General features: G+C 46.4%; 1 protein-coding gene across 2 annotated transcripts in view; it reads left to right on the top strand.

Moving 5' to 3' along the window:
- The window catches only part of Lmtk2 (lemur tyrosine kinase 2), an 87211-nt gene extending 68378 nt beyond the window's left edge, over positions 1-18833 (top strand). For both annotated transcript variants that reach the window (XM_055598629.1, XM_055598627.1), the window contains exons 10-14: positions 1595-1744; positions 3582-6498; positions 13373-13502; positions 13848-14087; positions 15319-18833. In XM_055598629.1, coding sequence (XP_055454604.1) covers positions 1595-1744; positions 3582-6498; positions 13373-13502; positions 13848-14087; positions 15319-15347 — 3466 coding nt within the window. In that variant the 3' untranslated portion in view covers positions 15348-18833. The remainder of the gene's footprint in view (positions 1-1594; positions 1745-3581; positions 6499-13372; positions 13503-13847; positions 14088-15318) is intronic.
- The last annotated feature ends 371 nt before the right edge of the window (positions 18834-19204 follow it).

Here is a 19204-nt window from a genome sequence, read left to right as displayed (position 1 = left end):
CTCTTGTTTCCTGGAGTACATTGGACAGTCTCATAACCACATACCTGAATCTGGGGGAAGACAGAATCTCCAATCTCAGGGAGCTCTTGAAAAACTCCACTTTCCCAGGCCAAACCTGGGCTAAATATGAGCCTTGTATGAAGGCACACACCTTTAATTCCAGCACTAATTTCCAGGCCAGCCTGGGCTACATGGTGAGACCCTGACAAAAAGAAAAAGAAAAAAAAAAAAAAAAAGCAACCAAGGTGATATGGATCCTAAGTACCAACTTACTTGCTTAAAATTACCCCAGAAGAGTCTAAAGAGATGGTTCAGTCTAAAGAACACTGGTTGTTCTTGCAGAGGACCTGGGTTGTACTCCCAGCACTAGGATGGCAGCCCACATTCCACCTGTAACTCCAGTTCCAAGGGATCTGATACCCTTTCATGGCCTCCTTGGCACCAGGCATGTAAAGTGGTGCACAGACATGAATGCAGGCAAAATTCACATACAACTTTTTAAATTAAATTAAATTAAATTTTAAATTAAATTACATTAAAATTTTTTTAACTTTCCAGGTGACATGCATGACTGCCTGAGAACATCCCAGTAGATAAGAGACATTCCTGTATGACAGTGAATGGTGGAAAGAAATGAGAGGCCGTGAAGCAAAGAAAAAGTACTTCCTTGAGCTAGGCTGCTGAGGCCTTTTCAGGGAGAACAGAACTCTGGGGTGCAAAGACAAGTTGAGGAAGAAAAGATGGCTATTGTATCACACATTTGTAATCCCAGCACTTAGTTGGCTGAGGCAGGCTGTGAATTAACCAGTCTGGAGCCAACGTGTGCAGCTCTAATCCCAGCACTTAGTGGGTCAGAAGCAGGTGGCTTTCTGTGAGTTTGAGACCAGCCTGGTCTACAGAGCAAGTCCAAACCAGCCAAGGCTACACAGAGAAACCCTGTCTTAAAAAAAAAAAAAAAAAAAAAAAAAACAACCATTCTGGGTATGTGGTGAGTTCCATTTCAGCTCTGCAGTGAGACCTTGTCTTAGTGACGACAACAACAGAAGAGCTAGTTAGATAGAGAGAAAATGTCCTACTTTGGCTGTTTCTGGCACACAGCTGCCACAAGCCTACAGTGTTGAGGGGTAACCACAGCAACAGATGACAGATCTAATTGGGAAGTGCTATTTGCTCATGTGAAGGTTTCTTGGAATTATTTTATAATGTTTTATTACTATTCAATAGGATTCCCTGCCTCAGAAGTCAGAGTATTTATAGTATTGAACCATTTTGCCAAGTTTTCATACATGCCATCAATCTTTCAACTGACTCCTTGAAGTTTTAAAGTCACAAACAACCATGTTGTTTAATTCCCGTGATTATATCATACTCTGTCATAGTGATAAAGTAAATACAAGAACGCCTCTGGTTACCCTCATTTTCAGAGAAATAGTTTTTGTTTTTTTTTTTTCCTCATTGGGATATTGAATATTTTAAGAGCCATTTTACCCTAATCTTACTAATAGATAACCACTTCCCTACACATCTTGTCCATATAGTTGCTGATACTGTGAATAAAATGAGGTATGAATAAAATGACCTTTGTATTCCACAGGTCCTTGGGTGTGACACTTTGGGAACTCTTCAGTAATGCTGCTCAGCCTTATACAAACCTTTCAGACCTGGATGTGCTCAATCATGTCATCAGAGAGAGGGACACGAAACTCGCGATGCCCCAGCTGGAACAGCCTTACTCTGATAGATGGTTGGTAGCTTCCATGCTGCTTTGTAGCCTTCAAAAACAAGGAGGGGGACGGAAGAGATGGCGTGGTCATCAGAGTGCCTGCCACTCAAGCAAGAGGACCTGAATTTACACCTTCAGCACTTGAGTGAAATGCTGAGTGTGGAAGTGTGTTCCTGGGGAGAGGCAGAGACAGGAGTATCCCTGGGGCTTGATAGTCTAGCTCACTCAGTAAACTCTAGGTTCAATGAGAGAGCCTGTCTCAAAAGTAAGATGGAGAATAATTGAGGAAGACACCCGGGATAGCCTCTTGTGTGTGTGTGTGTGTGTTTGTGTGCCCATTCATTCATGTGAGTCTTAACTTTTAGACAATAGATTGCTGAAATGCAATCATTTTTACATTATTCATGACTGATTTTAGAATTGTCATCTCTGCCTTAGCCTGTCTCATTGTCATCCATCTACACTTACATGCACACACACTATTAAAAATAAGATCTTTAAAATAATAATAATAATAATAATAATAATAAATAAATAAATAAATAAATAAAAACTAAGGGTAGGGCTGTGGGGGTAGCGTCATGAAGAGCTCTGGCCCAGCACACATAAGGTTCTGGCTTCTGTCCCTAGTGCTTGGTGGAAAGTGTTAAGATAAACACATCCGCCCCTAAATAGTTGTTAAGAGGAGAATGTGGTGCTACCAAGATGGCTCAGTGGGTAAAGATGCTTCCTGCCAAGCCCAGAGACCTGCATTTGATCCCTGGGACCAATGGTGAAGGAGAGAGCTAACTCCTTCAAAAGGCCTCTGACCATGCAAGTGCCATGCCATATCCCAATCCTGACTAAATAAAGATTTAGAAAAAAAAGAGAAGGAACGAATATGGCAGAACATTTCAGAATTTAGTGGTCTACAAGACTGGACTTGTCAGCACCTTGTCCTGGAAGAAAGGGGTGCTTATGGGACCTCACCCCTCATTGAATATTTATAAACACAAAAGGGTTGGTGACAGAGGGAGTGATATTTTTTCAGTGGTATAACCATTGGTAAGGTGCATACACTCCCACAAACACACAAATGAAAATAGAAGGGAGGCTAGTTGGGAAGAATGGGAAAGGAACAAAAGAAGGGAAGGGGTGGATAGGTATGTGAATATGATCCTAATACAGTATGTTCCTGTATACAAATATGGTAAAGCCCATTATTGTGCATAATTAGTATATGCTAATGAAAACATTCAAAATAAGCATATCCAAACAAGAAAACGGATCAGGATTTTTTTTTTTTTGCATGTTCTTTGAATGCTATCAAAACATTAACAATAAACATTTAGTGCAGTGGTGCGAGAGAGATGGCTCAGTGGTAAAGAGCACTGTCTGCTCTTCCAGAGGTCCTGAGTTCGATTCCTAGTAACTGCATGATGGCTTCCAACCATCTATACTGGGATCTGATCCTCTCTCCTGGCATGCAGGAGTACATACAGATAGAGCTTTCATATATGTAAAGTAAATAAATCTATCTTTAAAAAAAAAATTAGAACAGCAACCAAAAACACTTTTTTTTTGATGGGAAGGCCATTACAAGAAAACCAGAACACATGATCTGGCAGACAGGTTACAGCTGAATACTATGAATGTGCTGTAAACAAAAGAAAGGAACAACAACAAAAAAGAGTACATCCCATGTCCTTTCTTCTTGTACCAGAATCACACGGTGAGGTCAGCCTTAACATGGCTGGCAGTGGTTGAGGTCTAGAGATCTTGTGGAGAAGGACATGTTGAGTTGCCTCTGAAGTGAAGTTACTTCTTTCTTTAAATCAATGTGTCCTTGTTTACTAATTGTCCCTTATGTGCCTCTCAGGTATGAAGTGTTACAGTTCTGCTGGCTGTCCCCTGACAAGAGGCCAGCTGCAGAAGATGTGCACCGACTGCTCACTTACCTGCGGATGCAGAGCCAGCGGGACTCAGAGGTTGATTTTGAACAGCAGTGGACTGCTCTCAAGCCAAACACCAACAGTAGGGACACATCAAGTAGCGCCGCCTTCCCCATCCTTGACCACTTTGCCCGGGACCGGTTAGGTCGGGAGATGGAGGAGGTCCTCACGGTGACTGAGACCAGCCAGGGGCTGAGCTTTGAGTACGTGTGGGAGGCTGCCAAGCATGACCATTTTGATGAGCAAGGCCGGGGCCACCCAGATGAAGCCTTGTCTTACTCCAACATGTTCTTCCCTGTTGAAGTGTTTGAGAGTTCACTTTCAGATCCTGGTCCTGGCAAACAAGATGACAGTGGCCAGGAGGTGCCTGTGAGGGCCCCTGGGGTGGTTCCTGTGTTTGATGCACACAACCTCTCTGTTGGAAGTGACTATTACATCCAGTTGGAAGAGAAAAGCAGTAGCAATTTAGGGCTGGATTATCCACCTGCACTGCTCACAACTGAAGTGGATAATCCAGAAAGGCTTGGAGCTGAGGCACCCCATCTGATGGCCCTTAAGAACCTTGTGTCTGAGGAGCCCAGTACAGATGAGGATTTCTTCCAGAGCAGCGCTCACCCCAAAGAGCTCAGCTCTGCTGAGGACTCTCGTGCTGCCAGTGTTCCTGGGAGCCCTTTCAACATATTCAGTGACCTCGACAAAGCAGATGACCTGCCCAGTCACCAAAAAATGTTTGATCTAATGGAACTAAATGGAGTTCAAGCTGACTTTAAGCCAACTACCTTGAGTTCAAGCCTGGATGACTCCAAAGACACCTGCCAGTCCGACAAAGAAAAGCCTCATAAGCTTTTAGACCAGGACCCTCAGTGCTTATCAGAAAGTCTTTTACACCAAGATCACTTTGATCCAATGAGTGTTCAAGAATTGTCAGAAAACTTTTTATTTCTTCAGGAGAAAAACCTGCTGAAAGGCTCACTGCCTAGCAAGGAGCAGGTGAATGATCTCCAAACAGAACTTAAGAATGCAGGTTTTACCTCAGCACTGTTAGATTCACCCCACAGAGACTCTGTAAGTTCTGAACTTGAGTTTCCTGAAAATACATTAGGCTTTCCTTTGTCACAGGAAAACATGAGTGGAGAGAATGAAAGTACAGATGTCATGCCTCAGGGTGGTGCGTCACCACAGGTTTCCCCAGAAGTGCAGGTACCACTAGCCTCACTCACAGAAGAAGCATCTTCTAATGTCCCCCCAGAGTCAGATCTGAGGCCAGGAGAAACAAACTCCTTTATAGATGACAGACTCCCCAAGGATTCCATCTGCCTGGATCTAAGCCCCGACTGCGTGGTTGGCACAGGTGAAATTCCTGCTACCGATGCCAAAACCCTTGAAGGGGGTGATGGACCCTCAGACATCATTTGCCAAAGCAAGGAGGCCTTGAATCTAACCAAAAGAGACCCTACCCTTCTTGCTGGTCAGGGTAGCATGGGGAGTATTCCAGAATCAAGACTGGAGTTACAAAATCAGCCATTTTCAGAGGACCTTCTTAGTGGCAACTTACTGGAGAAAAACTCGGAAGCTGTGGAGACTTTAAATCAGCGTAACTGTAAGGCTGCCCTGAAGGGTTCAGCCTTGGCGTCTGCCCTCTCCTCAGACTCCACAAGCCAAGATAGTCTCTTAGAAGACAGTTTGTCAACACCCATCCCCACCTCAGAGCAGTCTGTGGAGACACCAGACTCCCTGGATTCAGTGGATGTCCATGAAGCATTACTAGAGTCTCTAGGCTCCCATACCCCTCAGAAACTCTTGCCCCCCGATAAGCCCGCAGACAGCGGCTATGAAACAGAGAACCTTGAGTCTCCTGAGTGGACCCTGCACCCTGCACCTGAGGACACTGCTGACTCAGACACAGCTGCAGCAGGTGACAGAGGCCAGAGCAGTCTGCCTCCCAACCCAGTGATTGTCATCTCAGACGCAGGCGATGGCCACAGGGCTGCTGAAGGCCCCCTTCAGAGCTTCACACCTGGCATCCAGAGTTCATACCGAGACTCTGCATACTTCTCAGACAATGACTCAGAGCCAGATAAAAAGCCTGAGGAGGTCCCAGGAACATCTGCCTCTGCTCTGGTGTTGGTAAAGGGCCAGTCCCCACCTGAGCCACTTGTCCCAGAGGAAAGCTCTGACGGCACAGACAGCTGTCTGGAAGCCCTACAGAGCAAGCCAGATCAAAGTCAGGTGTCTGCTCTGCAGAATTCTTGTCACTCAGAATCACAAGAAACATTGCAGCCCACACCAGCTGATGCTTCCAGAGAGACATATCCTGTGGACGATGAGGCCAGCAGCCCCTTGAGTTTGTTGAATTCAGAACTCAGCAGCTGTGATGACCTGGAGACACAGGAAGATCGCCCGTGCATCCTGGCCTCCACAGGCACCAACACCAACGGACTCCTTGCATACACAAGTTCCACACTGGATAAATCCTTGTCCGGCCACTTCGAAGGCCCCAAGTTGAAGGAGCCAGACATTGAAGGGAAATACCTGGGCAAACTTTGCGTGTCAGGGATGCTGGACCTCTCGGAGGATGGGATGGATGCAGATGAGGAAGATGAGAACAGCGAGGACTCAGATGAGGAGCTGCGAGCCTTCAACTTGCACAGCCTCAGCTCTGAGTCGGAGGATGACACAGAGCACCCCGTGCCCATCATTGTCAGTAATGATGATGGTAGGCACTTGCGGAGTTTGCTGAAATCCTCAGCTGCTGAGCCCAGTGAGCAGCTGCCGGATGACTGGAAGAAGGAAAAGAAGGCAGTGACATTTTTTGATGATGTCACCGTTTACCTGTTTGACCAGGTATCTCTGACCTTGTCTATTTACATTGTAGAAAATTTCAAGAAGGTGTGAAGCTAACTGTGATATGATTGGTTTTGCTTGTAGACATTCAGAGTTTTACTTCCTTTTGTGCATGTGGTGTGCATATGTGTGGGTATATGTGTGCCTCTGGGGGTTGACGCTTAGTGTCTTCCTTGTTTACTTTCTATATTCTATAGAGGTATCTCCTTGCACACCTGGAACTCGCTGTTTCAGCTCTTTTTAGCTAACTTGCTTTGGGAGTTCTGTCTCTACCTTTTGTGCCCTGAGGTGGGTGCTGGGGACTTGAACTCCAGTCCTTAGGCATTCTTGGCAAATGATTTACCCCTGAGCCATCTTTTCAGCCCCCAAAATTGTATTTCTGACTCCAAAGATACCCATCTTTTCAGTCCCGTTGTTCTTGATGTCATCTTCCCCTCAGTAGTACCAACCACCTGCATCACCTTTCCCTACAGAGCTGTGTCTGCGCCCTTGATGAGGAACCTGTGCCTTGGCTCTCATGTCGCAGTGCTTAGACTAAGCTTTAAAAGTAATCTTTCAGCCGGGGGTGGTGCACAGGCCTATGATCCCAGCACTAAGGGAGGCTGAGGCAGGCAGATCACCATGAGTTTGAGGCCAGCCTGGTCTACAAAGGGAGCCCAGGACAGCCAAAGCTACACAGAGAAACCCTGTCTCGAAACACACAAAGAAAGGTAACCTTTTCATAACGACTGCCACTTGGGACATAACTGGGCTCCAGATTATCACATTCAAGGCAGCAAAACAGACAGGCTTTGGCTGCCTCATAGTCCTCAGCATACAAGCAATGGCTAAGCTCTCCAGGGGGGCATCACCCATGTCATTATAGCTTGTGGTCTTGTTTTTTGTTTTTATGTTACTTTGTTTGTTATTCTGAGACAGGGTTTCTCTGTGTAACCCTAACTGTTGTTAGAGTTACTGTAGACGAGGCTGGCCTTGAACTTAAGAGATCTGCTTTCCTCTGCCTCCTGAGTGCTGAGTCTAAAGGTGTGTACCATGGTTGGCTTTGTGATCTATTTTTTTAATTGCTGCTGAGGCAGCAGACTGTAATAATTCGGAAGTCATTTGAGACTGGTGATGTTCCAGGAATTGACAGAAATTAATTTTGCCCAGAGTATTTGCAGCTAGTTAAGGGAGGGGAGCTCTGGGCGTTCTTCTTGGATTTCCTAATAGAGTTCTGCTGAAATTAGTTGGCCAAGTTCTAGAGTCTGACAATTGGCAGTAACACCCAGCTCTTGGGTGCAGGCCTAGAACAGTGCTGGCAGGGAGCTCTGGAGACAGTGACCAGCAGCAGTCCCTGTGGTGTGTGTCTGGAGAGTGTAGCAGGCTGCAGGACAGCCCTTCTGCTCTGACCCTCAGTGCCGCAGTGTGCGCTCTGCTTGGTGGGTAGTCAGGCCTCTTGAAAATGGAACAGCTTATAACTAGAACACGCACACACTCACTCCATATGCACACACATACTTGTGTCTGCTTACATGTGCAGGTCAGAGGTCAGTGTCACGTGTCTTTCTTTTTTTAAACATGTATTTATTTAGGTATTTTATGTATATGAGTGTTCTGTCTTTGTGTACAGCTGTACACCAGAGGGCATTGGATCCCATTATAGATGGTTGTGAGCCACCATGTGGTTGCTGGGAACTGAACTCAGGACCTCTGGAAGAGCAACCAATGCTCTTAACTGCTGAGCCACACCCCAGCCCCTCACATGTCTTTCTTGATTGCTGTTCATCTTATTTTTTGAGACTGGGTATCTTACTGAACCTGGATCACCCTGCTACTCCAGGTTTTAATCTCTTTGTGCACCACTTGCATGCCTGGTTCCCGAAGAGGTCAGAAGAGGGAACCCCTAGAACTGGAGTTATAGATGGTTGTGAGCTACCATGTGCATACTGGGAATCAAACCCAGGTCTTCTGGAAGAGCAGCCAGTGCTGAGCCATGTCCCCAGCCCCAGACATGCAGCTTTTTATATGGTTGTTGAGGATTGAACTTGGCCTCAGGCTCTCATGGCAAGCATTTTACCAACAGAGCCTTCTCACAGCCCCTTCCTTCCTCAGTGTTCTTTGCTTATTGGTTTTTGTAAACTTTGAGTTACTAGTTTATGTGGGTGTTAATGGCACCTGTGGCCTTGGGCTGGTAGTGTACTGTCGCTGCCATACATCCTAGTCTTCGTGTTTTTGTTTCTTTGTTTTTGAGACAGGGTTTCTCTGTATAGTCCTGGCTATCCTGGATACTCTTTGTAGACCAGGCTAGCCTTGAACTCACAGAGATCCACCTGCCTCTACCTTGCTGAGTGCTGGGATTACAGGTGTGCACCACCACATTTGACTTAGTCTTTGTGCTTTTGAGACAGGTGTGTAGCTCAAGTTAGCTTTGAACACTTTATAGCCCATGCTATCCTTGAACTGCTGCTTTTGTTTCCTGAGACCTGGGGTTGTAGATGTTAACTATCACATGAGGGCCCTGAATTTGCTTCTTGAATCAGTTACATCATGATTAAACTCTCACTCAAGTCATGGGGCCTGAGAACAGTTCCCACCATATGCCAGAAGGTACAGGACCCTTGGTGTCTCTGAAACTGCTTTCTCTCTCTCTCTCTCTCTCTCTCTCTCTCTCTCTCTCTTCTGCTTAGTTCTCAGAGCCAGAGCACCTGTAGGATCCTGCAGTGGAGGCTTCCAGCACTATCCCCTCGTCCCTGGGATGCTGTGCTCTAGTTCTTGACACTCTCCTTCTTACCAAGTTTCTTAGAGCTGGGGCTACAGCTCAGCCATAGAGTATGTGTGGCCGGCAGCACCAGATCAGAAGTAAACAACAAAACCCCTTTTATTTAATGCTGCTTGTGGGATAGGGTGAAGAAGAAAGTAGCTCCCGGGGCTGCCTTGTGGGCTGGCCAGAGGCTTCCTCCCACCTCCTGCTACTTCAGGGTTCTACCCACGTCCAAACCCCAGATCCAGCCAGGGTAGTTCCTAGGAGCAGCAGAGAGCCTGCCTCTTTGTTTTGAGAGTTGGTTTGGGTTTTGGTTCTCTTGTTGCTCTGTTTGTTTTTCTTTGCTGTTTGTTGTTGTCTTTGGCTATGATATCAGCAGTAGCTAGATTGATGAGTAGAAAGGTACCTTCTTCCTCAGGAAGCTCCTGGAAGAGACTGTAAGATTTGCTAATCTCTCCAATGATTGGCTTTTTGTTTTGTTTTGTTTTGTTTTTTTCTTTTCAATTCCACTGATACTCTGTTTCATCTTCATTACTTTCTTGTACTCACTTTGGTTTTTTAGTTTCTTTGTTTTTCTAGATTTTTTTTTTTTTTTAATGTGAGTATTGGTGTTTTACTGCGTGTCTGTGCACCACATGCATGCGGTGCCCACAGAGGCCAGAAGGGGGCATTAGGAACTTGAGTTTTGGAGTTGTGAGCTACTGTGTCGGTGCTGGGAATCAAATCCAGGTCCTCTGGAAGAGCAGCCAGTGCTCTTAACTGCTGAGCCACTTTTTCTAGATTCTTAAGGTAAAATCTTTGGGACTTGCAACTTCTTTTTTCTATTAGCCTTTAATGGCGTAAATTTATTTCTTCTTGCTGCTATAGCTGCTTCCCACATATTTTAAATAATGTTGTATTTTTATCTTCATCCAGCTCAGATTATCTTCTAGTTTTCCTTAAGATTTCTTCTTTGACCCATCAAAGACTTATATGTGTATTATTGAATTCCCAAGAGTTAGAGATTTTCTTTTCTTTATTGTTAATGCATTTACTTTATATATTTATTATGTTTTTATTCATTCAGTATACATCCACTCATGCCATAGTATACATGTGGAGGTCAGAGAATAAGTTGAGGAGTCATTCTCTACCACGTGAGCCCTGAGGATCCAATTCGTGTCATCATACTTGGTGGCCAGCACCTTTACCCATGAATATGAATATATATATATAATATCCATTTTTCCCACTTATTGTCTGTTTGGTCAGTGTGTGTAGGTGTAGAAATGCCACAGGCACATGTGGAGGTCAGATGACAACTTTGGAGAGTGGGTTCCTGCTTTCCACTGTGTGGGTCCAGAGGTAGAACTCAGGCTGTCAGCCTTGGCAGCAGGCACCCTTACCTATTGAGCCAACTGGCTGGCCACAGTATCTTTCTGGTATGGACCTGTAGTCCGTTATGGTTCAGTAAGATAAGGGCTGAGATAGATTACAGGTGCTTGGGCCATGCCTGGCAAACATGGGTGCCCAGGATCCAAACTCATATCCATCTTTCTAGTCCTCAAAGTCTGTTTTAAATGGTGTGTGCTTTGAGTCTGCTCTTCTGATTCAGCCTCCTTCCTGCCGTCCTTTGGAACAGACTGTTGTCAACAGTGTGTTTCTTTGTGGTAGGGTTAGTATGTTACACTTTGGAGGTGGTGGTTCCAGGGATTTCAACATGTATACTACCTTCTGGGTCAGCTTGGAATCTGTATTCCACCATGTCACACAGAATGTAGAGACTTCCTTCTGGGTGCTGCTCACTGTCCCTCCTTCATGACTTTGTTATATGCATTAAATCTGCATTCATCAAAAGACCCCATCAGGGTAGGTGGTGGTGGTGCACACCTTTAATTCCAGCACTAAGGAGGCTACATCATGGAGAAAAGCTGTCTCCAAACAAACAAAGAAAAAAGAAAAGAGGAAAAGAAATGAAAAGTAAAACCTCACCAGGGTATAGCACTTGCCTGACACATACGAGGTCTTGAGTTTAATCCTAATCACCACGACAAAAATGAATGAATGAATGAATGAATGAATGAATAAGTAGATAAAAATAGTGCCGTGTATATCACTTTCAATCATCAAGCATGAGCTAGGAGTGGGTGAAGATTAGTTGGTTGAGTGTTTAAATACCCAGTACCCCATCAAATGGGCATGGTGGTACACATCTGTGATCACACAGCACTTAAGTAGACATGGGAGGATCGGAAGCCCAAGGTCACCCTTGGCTACATACTAGTTGGAGGCCAGCCTGGGCTACGTGAGACCCTGCCTCAACACATACATGTATAACACACACACACACACACACACACACACACACACACACACACATGGAAACGGAACTAGGGCTAGCAAGATAGCTTAGTGGCTAAAAAGTGCTTGCTCCCAGCCTGGTGACCGAAGTTCAGTTCCTGGGGCCTACATAGAGAAAGGAGAGAACTGACATCCACAAGTTGTCTTCTGATCTCCACAAGCATGTGCGGCTCTTTACACCCCACAGAGGAAATAAATATAATTTTTTGTAAAAGAAAAAACAAAACAAAACACTCAAGGCATGTGGTTTTTATTCACCCCAACAGTTCTGTCTTCAGCATGGTTGCTCTCTGGTGTCTTGTCCTCATGGGAGAAGTTCAATCAGCTTTTCTTAGCTTCTTTTGCCCCTCTCCCCACCAACAGCCAGTTCTTCATCTCACTTCCTCCTGAAGGATATTCTCTTCACCCACAGATCCGGAGTTGACCGATCTTTCCTGTCAGCACTTGACCCCACTGTTGAAACTCTCTTGAGATGATCTTGGCACTTGTAACCTTTGGCACCTGTGGTTCGTTTTTTCTGTGCAGTGAGGTTGCCTGGCTCCTTGAAGGCTGGGTCACTTTAGATTTTGTGTCTTCCCATCATGCTATGGAGAGTCTGTCTTTTCAGATTGGTGGAGAGTGTTGGTATATTTGTCTTAGGCTTTCACACCTGGCTTCTGTCCACAAGCTCCAGCCAGCCTTCTGTGAGCTTCAGTGTCAATACTAGTTCCTCTTGTCACTCTGTGCCCTGTGGATATCTGCATTGGCCAGGCTGGAGCTTGGTGGCATCCCCTCATCCCCCATAGTCCAGTTTTCACAGATTTGGCACATTGTTTGGGGTCAGCTTAAGGGTAGGACCAGAAACTCCTCAACACCTGCCTAGTTGCTTTTCTGAGCTCCACGCCCTTGGAGATAACCCAGCCCTGTGCAGCTTCTTGTCCTCCATGCAGAGGATGGTACCCAGGTCTGCCATACCCAAGAGGAAAGCCTAGAAAAATCCGGGGTCCTCTTCAGAACTAGCTGCACGGAGGTGGAATGACAAGGAGCAGAATGGGGACAAGGACAGCAAGGAGCATTTTTGTCCTGCTTTGAGGATCAAAAAGGCCCTTACTTTCCTAAGCCCAGAACCAAGGGCTTCTCAAGCAACCCCTGTCTAGGCCAGACCTTCCCAAAGAAGCGTGTCTGCTGTTGCAGGGTGGCTTTCATACCACTTTGGAGTCTGGGACTCTTCCCTCCTGCATCTGCTTGCTGGTCGTCTTCTCAGAGGCCTTAGGACAGTGTCTCACACCTTGTACAGGAGTTACATTGAAGAGGCCATATATGGCAGGACCTTGTCATACCTGGTGGCACAGGCTTGAAATCACATCATTCAGAGGCTGAAAGGACCAAGAGATTGGTGCCAGCCTGAGACAGATAGCAAGTGTGATAGCAAGATAGCATGCTCTGGTTTACACAGTGAGCCCCTGTCTTTAAACAGAAGGAAAGGAAGGGCTGGAGCGAGCTGCTCTTGGTGATGTTCACCTTGAATCCCAGCAATCTGGAGGCTGAGAGGCGATTCCAGCCTGGATTACATATTGAGACGCTGTCTCAAAAGGATGGTGGAGATGGGGGCTGGAGAAATGGTTCATGGGTTAGGAAGAGTGGCTGCCTCTGCAGAGGACCCATTTAGCAGCATATAATCATCTATAACTCCAAATTCATAAAGTACAGAACCCTGTTTAGCACACCTCACCTGAAAGCCTGTCCGCCTGGGGTGTGCTTTGACATGTGGGCCCCAAGAAACAGGCTGACTGGAATATTTGTTTGCCTTTTTAGGAAACCCCCACGAAAGAGCTGGGACATTGTGGCGAAGCACACGGCCCTGGGCCCAGCAGCCCAGCAGCAGCCTCAGGCTCACCCTACCTGGGCAGGGGCATGAACTCCGAAAGTTCCACAGACGAAGAAGGTATTTGTGCTGTGTTGGCCAGTTATAAAGGCATTATACTGGTTTTTGTTTTATTTGCTTGTCTTTGAGACAAGCCTGAAACTTAAGCGAGATCCCCCTGTCTCTGCCTCCCAAGTGCTAGGATTAAAGACATTTGCCACCATGCCTAGCTAATGGTAACATCACTTGTTTGAAGGAACATCACTTGTTTTCTTGTTTTTAAATGACCCCTGAGGAATCACACTTTCCACGCGTTTCTGCTCTGCCATCTGTTGGCAGATCTGATGGTGTTAGTATGCCCAGGGCTCCCTCTCCTTATCGTGAGTTGATAGGTAAAATGATAACAGGGTGACATTCTTTCTGCAGGTGGAGGCTTTGAATGGGATGATGACTTCTCCCCAGATCCTTTCATGTCAAAAACAACAAGTCTTCTGGGTTCCAAACCTTCTCTTCAAACCTCCAAATACTTTTCTCCCCCTCCACCGGCCAGGAGTGCAGAGCAGAGCTGGCCGCACGTGTCCCCCTGCTCCAGGTTCTCCATCTCTCCTGCCAACATTGCCAGCTTCTCTCTCACACACCTCACGGATTCAGACATTGAACAAGGAGGTGAGAAGCTCTGCATGTGCTGGGGGGTGGGGCCAAGGCAGAAGCATGATGACCAGGAGAATGTTCTTCTACCCTAGACCCAAAGGAATGATGATCTGATGCTAGTTTAGTCTTTCCTGAGTAGTTTATAAATTTGTTTGAAAATTCTCAGTTTGTGCTGGGGTTCCTCAGATATACTAAGCATAATGTTCTACCACTGAGCTACACCCCAGCCCCTCACTGGGGGATTCTAGGCAGGTGCTCTACCACTGAGCCACACCCCATTCCCTCACTGCTTTACCACTCTCTTCTTACTTTTTGTTTTGTTTTGTTTTGTTTTGTTTTTGAGACAAAGTCTCACCAAGTTGCCCTGACTTGTCTTTGAATTCACCCTTATAATTTAGTTGGGCCTCAGACTTTCAGTTCTTCTACCTCAGATTCCCAAGTAGCTGAATAAAAGGCCTGCTATGTTCTCTCACAATCTCAGCAGTCACGCTCTGCACATTAGAATCACTCCCGATGCTCGTTACTTTATGGCCAGGCTGCACTGGCCCTAGAGATCTTGGAGGTCCCAAGGGCTCTACCACCCCCCCCCCCTGCTTTGCTGCTGTCCCTGCCGCCTTGGGTTACACATCTGTCTCAGAGGAGCACCATGAACAGTCTCTGGGCACACTTGACCTGTGGTTTGGATTTGAGCCCAGGCTCTCTGGCTCTTCCCCACCAGTGTTGATTTTGCCATTAAGTCTTGGTCTCCGTGTGATACTGAAGGGCCAGCTGGGAACTCACAGCAGGGGCCAATTTGAAGTAGCAATACCTGAACATATGGTCCCCTTTCCCTATACCAAGATCAGGAGATAAATGTTAATAGGTACATTTTTATTTGAAGTTTACAGATCAAATAATAAATGTAGGCTATAAAGAGCTTTCATTTGTTTACTTAGTTTTCACCTGTGCCGATGAGATAATGCCTGTACCTGAGGATCTCCTCGGGGCAGGTGCACCGGTCAGGCTGGTGTACTTCAGTGCCCCTGAGTGTGGCCATGGGGCCACTGTGGGAGCCAAGCAGCTGTGTGTGCAGAGCCCTGCAGGCTGTGGGAAGGAGGGACAGACAGGGCAGCACAGGAAGGAGTGGAGGAGCCAGGCACCAGCTGCGGCTCCTACCGTTCTGGCGTGGTCACCTTCCTGCTGTTATCAACTGGGTAGTCAGTTCAGAACTGACTGGCTTTGACGTGTTGCTTCTGTCTGGAAATAGGCAGCAGTGAAGATGGAGAAAAGGATTAGGGGCTGTGGACATGCGCTCCCAGCCCAAGCAGCGTTCCTGCATGTCCACCTGAGCAAGAACATCGACTCCATGGTGACTGTCACCAGACACTGAGAGGCTCAGGAGTGATGGGGAGCCGCGCCACCATGCCGGAAAGCCAGCTCCCTGTGCCACACTGGCCTGCGCTGCTCACGCACTAGAAGTGCTCTTGTGCCGGGTGTCCTGCCAAGGTGGCCACACTGCACACAAGTGTTGGGGACCTGGGTACTTCAGGTCATGGGTTTGTTTTCTGTGTGGGTGTCTTTCCCAGCACACCTGTGCCTCCAGTCTGGCATGGGTGCCACAAAGGGATGCACCAAGGGAATGGTCGAAGGTGAGCCATATTTACTGTTTGTAAGGGAATCACTGATTGCTCGCAGACTGCACTGTGGGTGTTCAGAGCTCCCAGCGTTGTACAGCGTCGTAAATTATCCAGGGAAAACATGGCAGGTCAAGCTGGTGCTGTCCACTGGTTTGACTTTTTTTTTCTCTCCGTCTTCTCGTGTGTTTGCTCTGCATGGTACTGTAAAGCTTCGATATTTTGAGTGTTCTTCTGTCTTCAGATCTGTGGGAACTGTACACAGGTACTCTTTCCCAGGCCATGCTGAGTCTGGGTGTTAGTATTTTATGTTCTTAGAGGAAGTCTTTTTGATGAGGCCAAAACTGCTGCTCTGTTCCTTGATTGCATCAAGCATGTTTCTGTATAAGGGGGTTCTCCGAGCAGCTGGCCCTGGCTCTTGTGCTAGTAAACCATTTTGGCAGAGATCCAATAAGAGATGCACCCAGAACTCAGTGCTGCCTCTCAGTGCCCAGGCCCCGCCCCTTCCTTGTGTGGCAGGTGAGGCCACATACCACTTCCTTCCCACAGAGGCCAGCCTGCAGGAGTGCTTGTGTCATTCAGGTAGGTGGGGCCTCTAAGACCCAGAGTCCCCACAGAGAGCTGTGAGTGAACAGGGCAGTTTGTCCACTTTCGGGTCCTCCAGCAGCCCCCAGGGCCTCCTGGCTGGCCCGGGTCCCCTGTACCTGCCTCCCCTTCTATATCAAGCCCCCAGCTCTGCTCTTGCTGGGAAAGGGGTCTGGAATCTTCAGCGTAGCCTCAACGTATCATCAAAGGAACCTGGTGTCCCCGACACGAGGCTGGCCTCACTCTGCTGCCTAGGAGTCCTGCTTTGACAAAAGAAGTCTTGGTGGCCAGTGCCATGTTGAGCGGGGAACTGTACCTGCTTAAGTGGGTCTTCTCACATGGGCCCCTCACCCCAAATACTTCCCGGTGCTGACCCCACTGTCCAGACTCCAGTGTGACATTGGGGTGAGTCTCCAGGCCCTGGCCAGGACATTGTGATGTCAATCGGAGGGACTTGGACTTGCCTACAGAGTGCAAGTGTGGGTGTCAGCTTGAGTTTACGTAGCAAATTATGAATTTATTGTCAACTCGGATTCGATCCATGAATTTTTATATAAGCAATAACTTTGTGATCAACAGAAGAAATTTGAGAACAGAGGGTCTCCTTTTCTTGTACTTGGTGCAGTCCTAGCATCCTGGGCCCCACAGAAGCACTGGATATTGTGGCATGTATATTACAAACAGGGCATTTGAAAGCAATTTTGCCAAAATTGTCATAGCTGAATTTTTGCTGTATGGACTTTCTGACTTTTCTTCTTTTTCTTTCGTTTTCTTTCTTTCTCCCCTTCCTCCCTTCCTCCCTTCCTTCCTCCCTCCCTCCCTCCCTCCTTCCCTCCTTCCCTCTACCAGTCTTAGTTGGGAAAGAAAGGAGAAACAATTATATTAAGATATTTTCAAATTATAGGTTTACAAAGTTCAGATTCACTGATTACAATCACATGGATTCATAGACTCTATATAGCCTTCTTACAGCATGGGGTAGGTTTATTAACGTTTAGGACTGGCCGTCTTTCACCATGTTGAGGGGATTTTAACAGTAAAATTCCCATTTATACTTCTATCTGTATCATTCTCATAGTTAATTGCCAAAACAAAAGCATTTTATATATTGAGTTGGGGTGGGGTAGGTCTTCCTGTGGGGTCGCATGGAAGGGAAGATTTGTATAATGCTTGTCAACACATCCTCCCCAAATCTCAAGCAATATACAGAAATTTCAGTAGATTAAACTCCAGCCCATTAAATGTGAGCGTGTGCTTTGCCATCTGATGTGGATTTTGTTTTTTGTTTTTGGCTTTTTTAAGACAGGGGTTCTCTCTGTAGTTCTGGCAGTCCTGGAACTTGGTAGTCCAGGCTGGCCTCAAACTCAGAGATCTACCTGCCTCTGCCCTCCTGAGTGTTGCCACCATACTTGGCTGGTTTTGATTTTTATGATAATTTGGTTGCCCTTGGTGGGCTTTCCAAACTTGTTCATTCAAATAAGCAGTGAAATCAGTAAATGGTGCCAGTAGCTGGAACAGAGTGGGCTCAGTGTTGTTTTGTTTTTTCCTACCCTCCCTTGAGTGCCCGCCCTCCACCTACCAGACTGGAAACTGACTTTAACTCCTCTAATAAAAATAATGAGCCCTCCATGTCCTTCTTTGATAATCTCCCATTTGTTATAAGATGACCTAAGTCAGAAAGAAAAAAGTAGTTCCTTCCACTCCCAGTGAGACTCAAACTCTGTCTGGGCCAGAAGCCATTCATTCATCGAAAGGCTGAAATTGCAAACAGCCTCCCTTCTGTTTTCAAAAGTACGGGCCTGACTGTTTTTAGAGAGATTGGTTTATCTAAGGAGGTCTGTCTCCCTGCTGTAAAATGCCTTTTCAAACCTTCTCCCTTTTTCATAGTTCCTGTAGGGTGTTTGTAGGATTAGTGATCATTGCCTGTTTCTTCCCCAGGGCTGGGGAAGAAGACAGGCAACTCCTCAACCTCCTGCCCCTCAGCCATCACCTGAAAACTCAGGTGCAGCCACATGTCAGGCTCTGTGTGCCTCGCTTCAGAGCATCCGCCTTGAGAGGAGTCACCTTCCAGTAAGAATGGGCAGAACGGTTACTTCAGATGTACATCTCAATAGTCCTTAAGTAGCAAACAGGGTGGCACCAGTCTTGGCTGCTAGGAAACTGCATTTAACTTACGAATAGGGTCGTAAGATGTGTTGGCAGTATTGCGTCACCCACAGCCACCCCAGTGGTGAACACGGGCTTGCTTGCTGAAGCCTGCACAGGCAAAGCCGGGTCTTGATGGTCAGACTTGTGCATGTACCCACTGTTGCGTCCTGTTCACAGCCAGGGGCCTGGGTGGGGCAGTCACGCCTACCGGGCTGCCACCTACTGGGTTGTACTAGTTAACACAATCAGAAAGGGTTCACGGCAATATAACAGTTAATGAACTTGGAATTTAAATTGTGTACATTTTTAAATTGTAAGATTTTTACTGTATATTGAAGCTTAGTGTGATTCAATAAATTGCTTGTAATTTAAAAATATTTAATATTCAAAATAAATACAGTTATATATTTATAAACTCGGTTGCTACGTTTATTCCTTTTTTTTTTTTTTTCTTTCCATTGTAGGGTTGGCCTGGTACTGTGGGTCTCTGAGCTCCTAAGGGCATGAGGATAGTTCTCAGAGGACCATAGAGTCTGGTGCATGTGTGGCTGTGGTTTCTCTAACCCAAGCCTATGTACTTACTGAAGAGTTGAGGTGAGATTTGGCTTAAAATGTCTTGCCTGGGCCAAGCCTTCAAGTGCTATTCCAAGAGGCTCACAACTAGACTTTCAGGCTGGAGAAATGGCTTATGTGCTGAGAAGACCCATGTTTAATTTCCAAAACCCATGGAGTTTAAACATGACAAGGCCAGGTAGGGTGGAGCCTGCAAGCTTGTTGCCCAGTTCT

This window comes from Psammomys obesus, unplaced genomic scaffold, assembly GCF_907164565.1.
Source record: "Psammomys obesus unplaced genomic scaffold, mPsaObe1.curated_primary_1811, whole genome shotgun sequence".
Lineage (NCBI taxonomy): Eukaryota > Metazoa > Chordata > Mammalia > Rodentia > Muridae > Psammomys > Psammomys obesus.
The sequence above is the reverse complement of the archived record's forward strand: the minus strand, read 5'-3'. Positions and strand labels throughout refer to the sequence as shown.